The 14,901-nt window shown below is 45.8% G+C and overlaps 1 protein-coding gene across 3 annotated transcripts in view; it reads right to left on the reverse strand.

Annotated features, from left to right (window-relative positions):
- Nucleotides 1–355: 355 nt before the first annotated feature.
- Nucleotides 356–14,901, reverse strand: part of LOC143934552 (uncharacterized) — a 34,710-nt gene continuing 20,164 nt past the window's right edge. For all 3 annotated transcript variants that reach the window (XM_077458265.1, XM_077458266.1, XM_077458267.1), the window contains exon 3: nucleotides 356–4,316. In XM_077458265.1, coding sequence (XP_077314391.1) covers nucleotides 3,471–4,316 — 846 coding nt within the window. In that variant the 3' untranslated portion in view covers nucleotides 356–3,470. The remainder of the gene's footprint in view (nucleotides 4,317–14,901) is intronic.

Below are 14,901 nucleotides of genomic sequence, written 5' to 3' on the forward strand. Positions count from 1 at the left end.
GCGTTTACTAATTGTGGGGGAGGAGCTTTTCCTAGGAGAAGGCACGGATCCATGCCCCTGCTTATCAGGGGCACAGGATCCACGTCTCCTCCCACTGAGAGAACGGCGATCTGCCTTGTTTACATAGACTGCCGTTTTGCCTGTGTAAGGAATATTCGGTAGGTTCCGGCGGACATGGTAGCGGGTGAGCGGGCCACAGGTGGTGCACCTGCGCGCCCCCAAACCCGGAGCTGCTGGACCACTTACCTAGTACACTCAGGAGAGCCGTCTTGCCACTGTATATATACACGGTATTCGACCGGCAATCCTTTAACAAATCAATACAGCAACCAATGATGACACAAAACATAAAATGTATTAGCAAAATAATTTTATTTATAAGAATTTTATACTTTACAGAAACATGACAAGTCACCCAACGCGACCGACAAATACATAAATCTTATAATCGCACCCGGGGCAAATATTGCCCATAACAAATGTAACGGGATAGAGCTTAATCTATGAAAGTATTTCCAACAGGAAGTGTCTGTGCGGCTCCACGGCAGCCAATCAGAATCTATGGTTTTATTTATTTAATTATTAGCCAACGCCCCCCTCTGTTACCTGCACATGGGCAGCACAGACAGTGCTAATTACAGACGCTTTGATAAAGGAAACCCAATAAACGTTTGCAACATCTTTACAAAAGACAATCGTTTGTACAGCTGCCGACACTCCCTGAGGATTTCTTACGCTATAGCGCCTGCAAAACGCCCTGGTGTGAAAGGGGTCTTACAGTAGTGATTATCTGCTTTTTTCTACTATAAAGGGCTAAATTTAATTTTTTTAACCCCAGTATGTTAGTAAATGTCTTAGACTTTGTTCACATCTATGTGTTTATTGGTGCTTTTTGCAGAAATGCACTACAGTTCATTTACATTGTTTCCTGTGGGACACGTTCACATCTGAAAGGGTCGGGGACTTTTAACGCAAAATGGCGCTTCATTGGTTCCATATACTTCAATGGAGAAGCTGCAGAAGAGCATGTAATGCGTTTTTTTGCAGCAATTTGTTTTTTAATCTGCCCAAAAAAAATGCAAATTGCAGTAAAATCACGTGCGCAAAAATCAAAACGTACAGCAAAAAGCACTGCAGAAACAGATCAAAAGCAAACTGCATAGGTGAGTACCGAGCCTTACGCCGGCCACACCGATCAATTTTCAGATGAGAATATTCAGACGAAAAATCTTTGTACATTCGCTGAATGAAAGAATTTTGTTTGAAATTTTCACTTGTTTTTAACATTCTGTTTTTAAAATGAATGTCATTTCTGAACGAAAACCACATCCACCGTCTGAAAATTCCTTTGACTGAGAAGTTTTCTATTATTTCCAAATTTTGCCGTCACTGTAGTCTAAAATGAACGTCAATTTGACCCACTTTTTTTTTTTAAAGGTTATTAACCGATTAATCGAAACAATAATCGGCCAACTAATCGATTATGAAAATAATCCTTAGTTGCAGCCCTACTCGCGTGTGTAAGTTTGAACACAGTTTACCTATGCTTGTGTGACTTGCGCATGCGTCCGCTTCTGCGCACAAACACAGAGGGATGGGGCACATTAAACTTTTTTTTTTCCTTTTTTTTAGCACTTTATCTTTTATTATAACGGATGTAAACATCCCTTGTAAAAGAAATAAGGATGACAGGTCCTATTTATTGAGAGATCTGGGGTCAAAAAGACCCCAGATCTCTCATTTACCTTTAAAGCGGGAGTCCGCCGTTTTTTTTTTTTAAAGCCAGCAGCTACAAATACTGCAGCTGTTGACTTTTAAAATAGTGACACTTACCCGCCCAGCGCGCCCGCGATGTCGGCACCCGAAGCCGATCTCTCGATTGTCTCTCGGGTGCTGCCGCTGCCATCTTGGGTATGGGAATCAGGAAGTGGAGCCTTTCGGCTTCATTTCCCGGTTCCCTACTGCGCATGCGCGAGTCGCGCTGCGCAATAAGGATGGTCCCCGCTGTCTCTGGGATCCGTGTGTTTCCCAGCAGGCAGCGGGGGACTTTCGGAAAGGGGCGTACCTTCTGCAGAATCTACGCCGGAAGTGGGTGCAGATACAGATACCAATTGTGGCGCCGGAGGGGGGGGATTCCAATGAGCGGAAGGTCCACTTTAGGGGGGACCTCCGCTTTAAAAGCAAAAAATAAATAAAAAATTGCTTATTATGGCCCGCGAACCGGGAATGACGTCAGACGTCGCTCCAGTTCTCCGAGGGCATAGAGACGAGTGGCAGGCCGGAAAGCGGTGGGGGGAGGGCACTTTTATTTGAAGCAGAACCAGCCATAGGAAAAAAATAATACCGGGACAATGGCAGCTAGCTGCTGTCATGACCCCGGTATTTAAACGGCACAGTAATTAAGTATTTTTACTATGGGCCGGTCGTCATGTTGTTAAACAAGACATAGCGAGATAGATACGCGGGCTGTCATTTCTGATCCGGTAGTCATCCTGATCCTCAGACTTCAATTGCCTTATAAATCAAATGACCTCAAAGAAGTAGGCAGCAAGTGTAGTCAACGTGAAGTCATTCCTTCTAATCTACAGGCTTGCGGCAGAATAGCGATTAAACCCATTAGGCTGGTATTAGAGCCAGGACAAAACGCTACTGCGGAGTTCAGCAGTGGTGGCCTCCTGCTTCCTGTAAGCCCAGGTTACCTTTAAAAGCCAACTCCAGAGTAATCAGGATGCCTGTTCTAGATGGATAGTTTACCTGGCTCCTAAGACAACACTGGTTGTGTAAAGACATAGAAGATGGTTAATTCACCATTATACCTAATAGCGGTCCATTACATTCAACTGGACTTGTACTGTAATGTTGAAGACGTTTCATAACTTATCCAAACCAGTTCTGATGAGTGTCAGGAAGGTACCCCGGCACTTATACCCACACAAGAAGCACCAACACCTTGGAAAGACGCGTTATTGTTCAAGAACAGGATGTGAAAGTTGTGGAACCCCTTAGAAAGGGTAGAACAGACACCTTGATCCAACCATGGAAAGGGTAGATGTTCTTGGGCAAGTCACCTAAGCTTCATAGGTGTTAATCCTTCAAATCACATGGCTGAAGATGTGAATTGTTGTCAAAATGCCGGGGTAAAGACAAATATTGTTGAAGGCCCTCACTCTTGCTCCAGCCTCAATGTAGATGGCTTTTTCCATGTCTCTTGAGAACCGGTTGTCCTCTTTGCCCAAAATGTGGACCTCACTCTTCTTCGAGATGCCGTTTTAGCATCACTATCCCGGCATTTTGATAACAATTCACACCTTCAGCCATGTGGCTCAAAAGATTAACACCTATGAAGCCTCCCTGACGGCAAGGATGGAATTGGGTAACAAGAACTAGGTGGTTCCACAATTTTTACACCTTCCATCCTGTTCTTGGCAAAGAACATCTAACTTCCAATCCATAGTTTCTGTTCCCCATGACTAAAAATGGTGCAGTATGTTCCCGACACTCAATGGAACTAAAAGGGCTTGGATGAGCTTCAAATTGTTCATATGGAACAAGCCCAATTGTTTGTGGCCAACTACAATTACATATACCATGACCTGGAGAGCCGGGAGCCTCCACAGACTTACCGTTATACAGTCTCTATCGCTGCCAATACACGGCCCGTTCTTCTGCCCTCTCCTCTGCCTCTTGAACTCCCTCCTCTCAACAATTTCTGGGTCCTTCAAGACGACTTCCTGAAATGGAGTAATCGCCACTGTCCCTTGGAGCAGGGAAAGGCCGTTGTCCTGTTCATTGGCCGGCTCCGCTGGGACTTCACTGTACGCCAGCACGTTGCTGAGCTCCGATATTCCCTTTAGAGTATCCTCTCCATCCGACTCCTCCGCCTCTTTCAGGTGTCCATTCAAGGTCTCCAACGTTCCAGACTGTTGGAAAAAATCTTCGGTCCGGTCAACGGACTCAAAACACTTTGGCTGGAACTGTTCACAGACCTCAACAGCTTCAAAAATACCCAATTCCTTGGAGGCCGAGAGGACCTTCTCCACATTGTGATGGGATAGAGTCAGCTCCCCTGTGTAGAGGAAATCCAGGAGGAGGCCCATGACCTCCGAGAAGCGTTCATGAAGGATAATGTTTGGGGAGCTGCCGTCTCCATAAAGGCTCTGGAAGAACGGGCTGCTGCAAGCAAGGATACTCCAGTGGGCTTTAAACTGAAGATCTCCAACGACAAGGGTGGCATCGCAGTACCGGCCGGCTTCTCTCTGCTTGTTGAGGGCTTGGAGGACCTTGATGCTGTGCTGGATGAACACATTATCCATGACCTGAAGAACACAACACAAAACATTGGAAGATCCTTGTATATGAGAAATATTCCTTTTCTTTTACTCCCGGCTGAATGGAAAGGCAGGGGAGCAAAAGGAAGGCAAGTATGACTGACGGGGGAGATCTTCATTAAAGGAAAACTGGTACTTTGTCCTGCATGAGCCGAGGACAGGGTCACTTTAATGCAGGGCAATAGACACATTAACAACATGCAGGACACGTGAAGCATGCTGGTAGGATAACCCAATAGGAAGTGTATTTATGCAGAAGTCAGGAATGGTGGTCATCCCTGACCCTAGCAATGTTCCCTGCCCTTACCACTCCACCCCTACCTTAACCCATCTTTCCTGCCATTACTGCTCCTCCCTCCTCTTCCCTACAATTACCAATCTTCTCTGCCCTTACCCACCCTGCCTTCGCCACTCTTCTCTACCCTTACCACTCCTCCCTCCTCTTCCCGGCCCTTACCACCCCTTCCCTACATAAACCACTCTTCCCTGCCCTTACCATTCCTCCCTCCTCTTCTCTACCCTTACCACTCCTCCCCTACATAAACCACTCTTCCCTGCCCTTACCATTCCTACCTCCTCGTCCCTACAATTACCAATCTTCTCTGCCCTTACCACACCTTTGCCACTCATCTCTACCCTTACCACTGCTCCTCCCTGCCCTTACCACCCCTTCCCTACATAAACCACTCCTCTCTACCCTTACCACTCTTCCCCCCTGCCCTTACCACCCCTTCCCTACATAAACCGCTCTTCCCTACCCTTACCATTCCTACCTCCTCTTCTCTACCCTTACCACTCCTCCCCTACATAAACCACTCTTCCCTGCCCTTACCATTCCTCCCTCCTCTTCTCTACCCTTACCACTCCTCCCCTACATAAACCACTCTTCCCTACCCTTACCATTCCTCCCTCCTCTTCTCTACCCTTACCACTCCTCCCCTACATAAACCACTCTTCCCTGCCCTTACCATTCCTCTCTCCTCTTCTCTACCCTTACCACTCCTCCCCTACATAAACCACTCTTCCCTACCCTTACCATTCCTACCTCCTCTTCCCTACAATTACCAATCTTCTCTGCCCTTACCCCACTATTGCCACTCATCTCTACCCTTACCACCCCTTCCCTACATAAACCACTCCTCTCTACCCTTACCACTCTTCCCCCCTGCCCTTACCACCCCTTCCCTACATAAACCGCTGTTCCCTGACCTTACCATTCCTACCTCCTCTTCCCTACAATTACCAATCATCTCTGCCCTTACCATACCTTCACCATTCTTCTCTACCCTTACCACCCCTCCCTCCTCTTCCCTGCCCTTACCACCCCTTCCCTACATAAGCCACTCTTCTCTACCCTTACCATTCCTACCTTCTCTTCCATAAAATTACCAATCTTCTCTGCCCTTACTCCACCTTCGTCACTCTTCCCTGCTCTTACCACCCCTTCCCTACATAAACCACTCTTCCCTGCCCTTACCATTCCTTCGCCAATCTTCTCTACCCTTACCACTACTCCCTCCTCTTCCCTGGCCCTACCACCCCTTCCCTACATAAACCACTCTTCTCTACCCTTACCACTCCTCCCTCCTCTTCTCTACCTTTACCACTCCTTCCTTACATAAACCACTCCTACCTCCTCTTCCCTACAATTACCAATCTTTTCTGCCCATACCCCACCTTCGCCACTCTTCTCTACCCTTACCACGCCTCCCTCCTTGTCCCTGCCCTTACCACCACTTCCCTACATAAACCTCTCTTCTCTACCCTTACCACCCCTTCCTTACATAAACCACTCTTCCCTGCCCTTCCTTCCTCCTCTTCCCTTCAATTACCAATGTTTCCTGCCCTTACCACTCCTCCCCTACCTTCACCTCTCTTTTCTATCCTTACCAATCTTTTCTACCCCTACAGCTCTTCACTACCCTTACCATCCCTCCCTCCACTTCCCTACCATACCCTTACCAAGCTTCCCCTATCTTTACAACTGTCCCCTACCCTTACCATCCTTCCCCTGCCTTCACCTATCCTCATTGCCCTTGCCACTACACTTGTCACCACCTCAATACACCTGCTGTCACCACCACAGCTGCCCCCCCCCCCTTTTTTAGAATGGGCACAATTCTGCTTGTCTCTAAAACAGTAATAGAGTGGAAACCGTGTGTGTGTGTGTGTGTGTGTGTGGGGGGTGACAACTAGGGATTCTCTCCTTTTGGTGGAATTTCCTCTCACTTCCTGTTGTGGCTTTAGAACAGGAACTGAAGAAAACTCTCCCCAAAGGGACACAGATGGCAAGGAGTTATAACCCTCCTTTATGCAATCCAAAATGAAAAAAAGAAAAAGAATGTTTTTTCCCCCCTTAATTCTACTCTAAAGCGGTAATAAACCCAAATCCAAAACTGTAATATATTGCAGCTCACCAATCATTAGATGTGGCAGCTGCATTAGTTTTCCTTTTTTTGACCCCCCCCCTTCTGTTCTCAACTGGTGATCTGGCCAGTAATACACCTCCTGTATTAGAGCGCCCTCACTCTGGAATAAGGAGAACAGGGGGCACCTTTTGACAGCAGCATTATCAGTCTTGGGGGGGGGAGGGGAGTGTTAAATGTATTAGCAGATTTAGCTACACTAACAAATTGAAGACAAACTCCAGCTCACACTTTATAATCAGCTACAGCAGTTTTATTTCCTTTTTTGGGGGTTTTACATAAATAAAAGCCGATCTTTGTAAGCACCCCTGTCAGTGGTAAACGGGTTGTCCCAACCATCAAACTGATACATCAGCAGGGGAGCTTGTACTTTCGAAAAACTGAATTACTGGCAGGATCGCGAAATGAAAACAGAAGCAAAACCTAAAAAAGAAAACGAATGCAGCCGTCACATCTAAGAATTGGCTGCAGTACAATAAATGTTTGCTTTTTGGGTTTTAAGGGGTTGCAAAAGGCAGAAGGTGCATTCTGTGCATGAAGATAAAATAATTCTGTGTGCAGCCCCCTCCCCCCCCCCCCATACTTACCTGAGCCCCATTCTCTCCAGCGATGTTGCAGGAATGTCTTGGCAGTCCAGTACTCTCCCTCCTCATTGGCTGAGAGACGGCAGCATGGCGCCACTGGCTCTCTCTGCTGCTAGATGTCAGTGAGCCAATGAGAAGAAAGAGGGGTGGGGCCGAACCGCAGCTCCGTGTCTGAATGGATACACTGTCACTGATGGAGACTCTTTACCATGTGATCAGCCGTGTCCAATCACATCTGATCACGGTGAGTACAGGAAAAGCCGTGTATCAGATTTTCCTCTTTCCTGTTAGACATGAGCAGAGAAGAGCCGATCGGTTGCTCCTCTGATTTGGGGGGGAGGGGGGGTCTATGTTGATTGTTTATCAGCGCAGCCCCCCAACCAAGGATGTCCACCCAGGACCACCAGGGATACCCACCACTTGTGACCACCAGGTATACTACCCTTGGCCACCAGGGATGCCAATCAGTGCCAAACACTAATGCATGCCAATCAGTGATGCCTATCAGTACCATCCATCCGTGCCACCTATCAGTACCACCTATGTGTCCCATCAGTGTCCGTCAGTGAAGAAGAAAACGTACTTATTTACAAAGTTTTGTAACAGAAACAAAAAAAAAAGTTTTGTTTTTCAAAATTTTCAGTCTTTTTTTTTTTATTTGTTTAGCAGAAAATAAAAAACGCAGAGGAGATCAAATACCAGCAAAAGATCTATTTGTTGGGAAAAACTGATAAAAATCTCAGTTGTGTACAGTGTCACGTGCCCAGTATTGAAGCGGTTAATCCCCTCCACACGTGGGGACCCCGGCACGCACGCACACACACACACGTGGGGGGACCCCGGCACGCGCGCACACACACACACACGTGGGGACCCCGGCGCACACACGGGGACCCCGGCACGTGCGCACACGTGGGGATCCCAGCACACATACACAGACGTGGGGATACCGACACGCGCACACACATGTGGGGACCCCAGGACACATGCACACAGACGCCGCCGATCTTCCCAATTCCGGAGATCACAGATCGGACACGGTCTGCTTGCATTGTGTGTTCACACCACACACATCTCTGCGCTGGGGCTGCACTTCATCCATTTAGAAGGGATCACACATGTCATTATATATATATATATATGTGTGTGTGTGTGTCATTATACAGGTCACGCTGATAACCGGACTGTGAGGAGCCGCACACACAGGGGGGACATGCAGACTCCATGCAGATGTCCCTCTTGGGAGGAGAACCTGAGACCCGGTGCTGCACAGGGAGGATTGCTGATCACAGAGGCATAGAACACTATGGCGGCCCCCACCCAGACACCACTCAGGGGGTTTCCAGGACTCTTCCCTCTGGGGGAGAACACACACCCCTCTCCCTCTTATATACCGGCCACTTCCCGGCTCACCCTGCACCTCCAGGCTGCTCCTCTCTGCGTCCGGCCGGCCGCTCTCGCGAGATCTCATGTCACATGACATCCGGTAGTGATGGGAAGTTCGGATCTTTAAAATGAATCGGTTCATTTCGAACTGCTCACTGAAATGAACCGATTCAATGAATCGATTCTTCGGTTCTTCGGTTCACTTGCTGAGTCTACTGACAAGCAAGTGAACCGAAGCTCTGATTCAACCTTCTTAAATGAGTAGAATCAGAAGAGTGATTCACACAGAAGGTTGGCAGGTCCTGGTAATGTTTACTTTGATTTAGTTCATGGGCGCAGAGCACAATTGTTGTCAATTGACAATTATTCCATTGTTGTCAGATTAGCGCAGTGTCATGCATTTTGGTGATACACAAACAGCTGTGTTATTCTGGATTCACACTTGTGCGATGCGGGAACCCTGCGATTCTACGACGGGTTCCTGCATCGCACCAGACTCGCACGACAGTTCACAACGACATATGCGAACTGCTGGGGAGTGTCATACAATGTTAATGGCACCCCCATTTCAGTTCGCATGTCGCACTGCGAAGTGTCAGTTTGGACATGAATCGGATCGCATGAGTGCTATGCGATCCGATTCTGGTGCGGACCAAAAAAAGGGTCCTGTGCGAGTTTAGTCCGAATGCGATACGATTTCAACCATACTATCTGTATGGCTGAAATCGCATTGCACAGACATCGCCTGCGATTTGCACTGCAGTGCAAATCGCATGCGATTTTGCACTATGCTGCAGTGTGAACCGGCCCTGAGCCTAGGTTTCCGCAAATTTAATGGATAGCAATGTTACCTGTGAAGTTGCCCCAGAATGCAGTTCACATGCACACAAACCCCGCTTTTCATTTAGGCTCTGTTTCCACTTGTGCAACTTGTCCTGCGACTTGGGACTGCAAAGTTGCATGACAAGAAGTACCCAATTTCGAATGAGTACCGTTCATATCTGTGCGACTTCAAGTCACAGCGACTTCAAAGTAGTCCCTGCACTACTTTGGTCCCATTGTAATGTGACTTGAGGTCCATAAACCTCCAGAATACACAGGCATGGCTTCAAGTCGCAGCAGAATCAATGCAACTTTCTGGCTTTTCAGGCTAACGCAGCCTGAAAGTTGCACAATTCTGCCGCAATTTTGATGCGACTTTAAAGCAATGCCTGTGTATTCCGGAGGTCTATGGATCTCAAGTTGCATCAAAGTGGGACCAAAGTAGTGCAGGGACTACTTTGAAGTCGCACAGATACGAATAATACTCATTGGAAATCATAGAGTACAAAGTCGCAGGACAAGTTGCACAAGTGGAAATGGAGCCTAAATGAAAAGTGGGTTTTTGTGCATGTGAACTGCATTCTGATGGGCCAACTTCCCAGTTAACATTGCCAGCCATCAGATTTTCCCATAGTCTTTACAGCGCATGCGCAGGAATGATGATCAGATTTTACTACCACTACCATGGGCGAAGTACCCCTGGTAGTAAAATCCAATCGTTAAGGCTATTTTCACACTTGTGCGACTTGAAAGTCAAGTGCTTTTGCCATGATTTTTGCCATGACTTGAAGCAATGTCTGTGTAATCTTGAGGTCTCTGCCACAAGTCGCATCAAAGTCAGACAAAAGTAGTACAAAAACTACTTTGAAGTCGCACAGATATGAACTGAACTCGTTGGAAATCACGGGGTGTGACTTGTCATGTGACTTTTCAGTCTCAAGTCGCAGGACAAGTCGCATGAGTGTGAAAGGGCCTTAGGCTGTCCGTACCACCTGATCACTGCTGCTACCTCATTGGTTTAGTGTATTGTTTTACTGGTGGTGACTCGTGGTTCTTTCAGTGTACTGTGTTCTAAAAACTGATACGATTCTTTAACTCGGTAACTTGTACGATTCTTTAACTCGGTAACTTGTACGATTCTTTAACTCGGTGTACTGTGTACTCCTGGCTCTTGTTTTAATGTATCCAGTTCCTGAGTGTCACTGTGCTTTGAGTCAGCTGATTGGTTGCAGGGAGGGGCGGAGCTCTCTCACTCTAGGATCATATTACCACTGCCAGCTCTGCTGCTCTGCTATGTACTGAGAGCAGAGTGAACTGTTTCAAACGAATCAGTTCACTGAAAAGAATCGATTCAAAAGAACGATTCGTTCATGAACTGGACATCACTAACATCCGGCATTCACACAGGACGTCCCGCCGCCATCTTGGTTGTGGCAATCTACTTATGGAAACCGCCGGCGAACAGGTCGCCGTACCGGGAATGTGATCCCCCCGTAGGATATAACTATCCCCGCTCTGGTCTACAGGACCGCTGGAGAGGAGTCAGGTCGTGGGTGTGAGGCGGGCGGGCTAGTGAGCGGCCGCCATCTTGGTTGTGGCAGTCTGTATGTAAATCCCGGCTGGCTGGATCTCAATGCTGGGATGTGATTCTCACAGTGGAGAGATGAATTCCTGATCTGCTCTGCCGGTGTCACGTCACATTCCGCTACCCATCATATTCCGCTACCCATCACATTCCGCTACCCATTACATTTGGCTACCCACTGGAATGCGCATGTGCGCCGCCGCAATATGCGATCCAACACAGGGCCCCTTGCCGCACTTCGCTCGGCATAATTATAATCCGGATGGTGGGGCTGGAGCCTGGACTCAGGGGTGTGGGCACAAAATTCTGAGCAGGCGCCGATCGCCTCAGTGTTAGAACGCATATGGCGGCATCGCGCATGCGCAGTCCAGCAGGTAGCCCAATGTGTCCCCACATGAAATGTTTGTCCTTTTTTTTCACACAAATAAAGCTTTCTTTTGGTGCTATTTAATCACCGCTGGGTTTTTTATTTTTTGCACTATAAATCAAAAAAGACTGAAAATTCAGAAAAAATAAATAAATAAAATTCTTTGTTTCTGTTAACATTTATTGCAGAGCATTGCACAGTGTTGCAGAGTATTTTTTTTTTTTTTTTTACTTTTTTAATGACCACCATGTAGAATCAAATGGTTAAAGGGAGAGCACAGGAGGCACACCAGGCGGCAGCACTGTCAGTCTGGGGGGGGGGGGGGGGGTGTTAGCTGGACTAGTGGATTTAAATACACTAACAAATTAAAGCCAAATGCCAGCTGATACTTAAAAAAATCAGTTGCAGCAAACATTTTTATTTTCTTCTGGGATAAAAGATTTACATAAATAGAAAAGGGTTTATTGTAATCCCCCAGCCGTGTGTTAAATTCTTTGTCTTATCCATGTAAACTGATACATTCAGCTGGAGAGTTTGTGCTATGAAACTAAAAAACATAATAAAAACAATAAACACATTTATCATATCATATATTATTTTAATTAAAACAGATGTGCTGGCTGGATTACCAGATTTAAAAAAAAAAAAGAAGGAAAAACCTAAAAAATAAAACAAATGCAGCCATCACATCCAAGAATTGGTAAGCTGCAATATAAGAAATGTTTATTTTGGGTCTAATACCGCTTTAAAAATGGCAGTCAGATGGCTAAAAAAAAGCTTTTTTTATCCTTATGATAAATATAGGGGAGTTGCAGCTTCAAGGCTAGATTATAACTGTCATCACAGATTGCTATTTGAGCCTAATGCACTGGACATGCATTGGTTGCCATGGCAATGCTGTCAGCCAATCAGTGCAGTGAGCAGCCCCATGACATCATAGTGAGCGTTAGTTGCCATGGTAATGCTGTCAGCCAATCAGTGCAGTGAGCAGCCCTGTGACCTCATAGTGAGCCTGCAGGTATTTATTCAGGTCAACAGCCAGCCATCCTCATTCAGTGACTGTTGATCGTAGTGGCAACACCCGTTAGACTTGCTCTGCGAACTTCTCTGATATTTTAGCAAATTTTCTGAGTTACATTTATTATATTTGTGATCCAGGAGACTTTATTTAATTGAAATTTATTATCTTTTGTAACAAAGATTGAAAATGAGATTTTTATTAAAACTGCTCATTTTTCTGTGCATTTTGCACCTGGGGACAGGTAAGTTCATATATTCATTTCTCTTTTTTTTTTTTGATAAACATATAAATTGGCGGTTTTGCTTGGATGTGTGGATGAGTGATGCTATTTTTAGCCATTTGACCTTTTTTTTTTTTTTTTTTTTAATCTCATGAGACTTAGACCCCTTTCACACCACACCGCTGATAGCGTCGGCGGTAAAACGCCGCTATTTTTAGTGGCGTTTTACCGCCGGATTTGCGGCGCATTTCGGCCACTAGCGGGGCGCTTTTACCCCCGCTAGCGGCCGCGAAAGGGTTAAAACCGCCAGCAATACGCCGCAATAGCGGCGTTTGGCCGGCGGCATTACAGCGCTGCCCCATTGATTTCAATGGGGAGCAGCGGTGGAGGAGCGCTAAACACACCGCTCCTTCACCGCCCCAAAGAAGCTGCTGGCAGGACTTTTTTCTGACGTCCTGCCAGCGCACCGCTGTAGTGTGAAAGCTCTCAGAATCAAGTGGTTAAAGGGAGAGCACAGGAGGCACAACAAGCGGCAGCACTGTCAGTCTGGGGGGGGGGGGAGTGTTAGCTGGACTAGTGGATTTAAATACATTAACAAATTAAAGCCAAACGCCAGCTAAAAAATCAGTTGTAGCAAACATTTTTTTTTTCTTCTGGGATAAAAGATTTTCATAAATAGAAAAGGGATCATTGTAATCCCCCCAGCCGGTGTTAACTGCTTTGTCTTATCTATGTAAACTGATACATTCAGCTGGAGAGTTTGTGCTGTGAAACTAAAAAACATAATAAAAACAATAAACACATTTATCATATCATATATTATTTTAATTAAAACAGATGTGCTGGCTGGATTACCAGATTTAAAAAAAAAAAAAGAAGGAAAAACCTAAAAAATAAAACAAATACAGCCATCACATCCAAGAATTGGTAAGCTGCAATATAAGAAATGTTTATTTTGGGTCTAATACCGCTTTAAAAATGGCAGTCAGATGGCTTAAAATATATAAATGATATATATAGGGGAGTTGCAGCTTCAAGGCTAGATTATAACTGTCATCACAGATTGCTATTTGAGCCTAACGCACTGGACATGCATTGGTTGCCATGGTAATGCTGTCAGCCAATCAGTGCAGTGAGCAGCCCCATGACATCATAGTGAGTGTTAGTTGCCATGGGAATGCTGTCAGCCAATCAGTGCAGTGAGCAGCCCCGTGACATCATAGTGAGCCTGCAGGTATTTATTCAGGTCAACAGCCAGCCATCCTCATTCAGTGACTGTTGATCGTAGTGGCAACACCCGTTAGACTTGCTCTGCGAACTTCTCTGATATTTTAGCGAATTTTCTGAGTTACATTTATTATATTTGTGATCCAGGAGACTTTATTTAATTGCAATTCATTATCTTTTGTGATAAAGATTGAAAATGAGATTTTTGATAAAACTGCTAATTTTTCTGTGCATTTTGCACCTGGGGACAGGTAAGTTCATATATTAATTTCTCTTTTTTTTTTTTTTGATAAACATATAAATTGGCGGTTCTGCTTGGATGTGTGGATGAGTGATGCTATTTTTAGCCATTTGACCATTTGTTTTTGTTTTTTTAAATCTCATGAGACTTAGGTGAAAATAACTGCCACTTTTCTGAACATGAGCCTCCTTTGTCCTGATGTGTAGGCTTTGTAAATGGGGTTTTATGTGATTTATAAATGACACTTAATTGGCTACAGTTAAAAAAAATCATTCTTTCTTATTCTAAAGCTTTGTGAATTGAGCCTACCGGGGGGAGGGGGGGTTCTTTAACTATTAATCAGAGTCAGTGATTGGCTGACAGTATTCCTACCGGCAGTGCTGTATTTCCAGTGCATTGCAAAGGGACTCAAATACCAGCAATACGGATATCAGCCGTGTATGTATGAGATTTAGCCTTCAAGTGGAACTAAACCCAAAAAATTGAAGGCCTTCCCAATACAGCTACATACTGTACAAGGCATGCTGGGAAAGCTAACTGCCGCATTTGCTTGTGCTCTGAACCAAACTGTCAATCCATCAGGCAAGGTGGAGCCATAACGGATGGCATGTGCAGCTCCATGGCAACTGCAGTTCAAACAGAGGGCTTAGATGGCAGCTTCCTTGGCTGTAAAGGAGCGGAGGGTTTAGTTCCA

Source organism: Lithobates pipiens, unplaced genomic scaffold (genome assembly GCF_037356315.1).
Source record: "Lithobates pipiens isolate NorthernLeopardFrog02 unplaced genomic scaffold, aLitPip1_a1.2 Scaffold_27, whole genome shotgun sequence".
In the NCBI taxonomy this organism is placed as follows: Eukaryota; Metazoa; Chordata; class Amphibia; order Anura; family Ranidae; genus Lithobates; species Lithobates pipiens.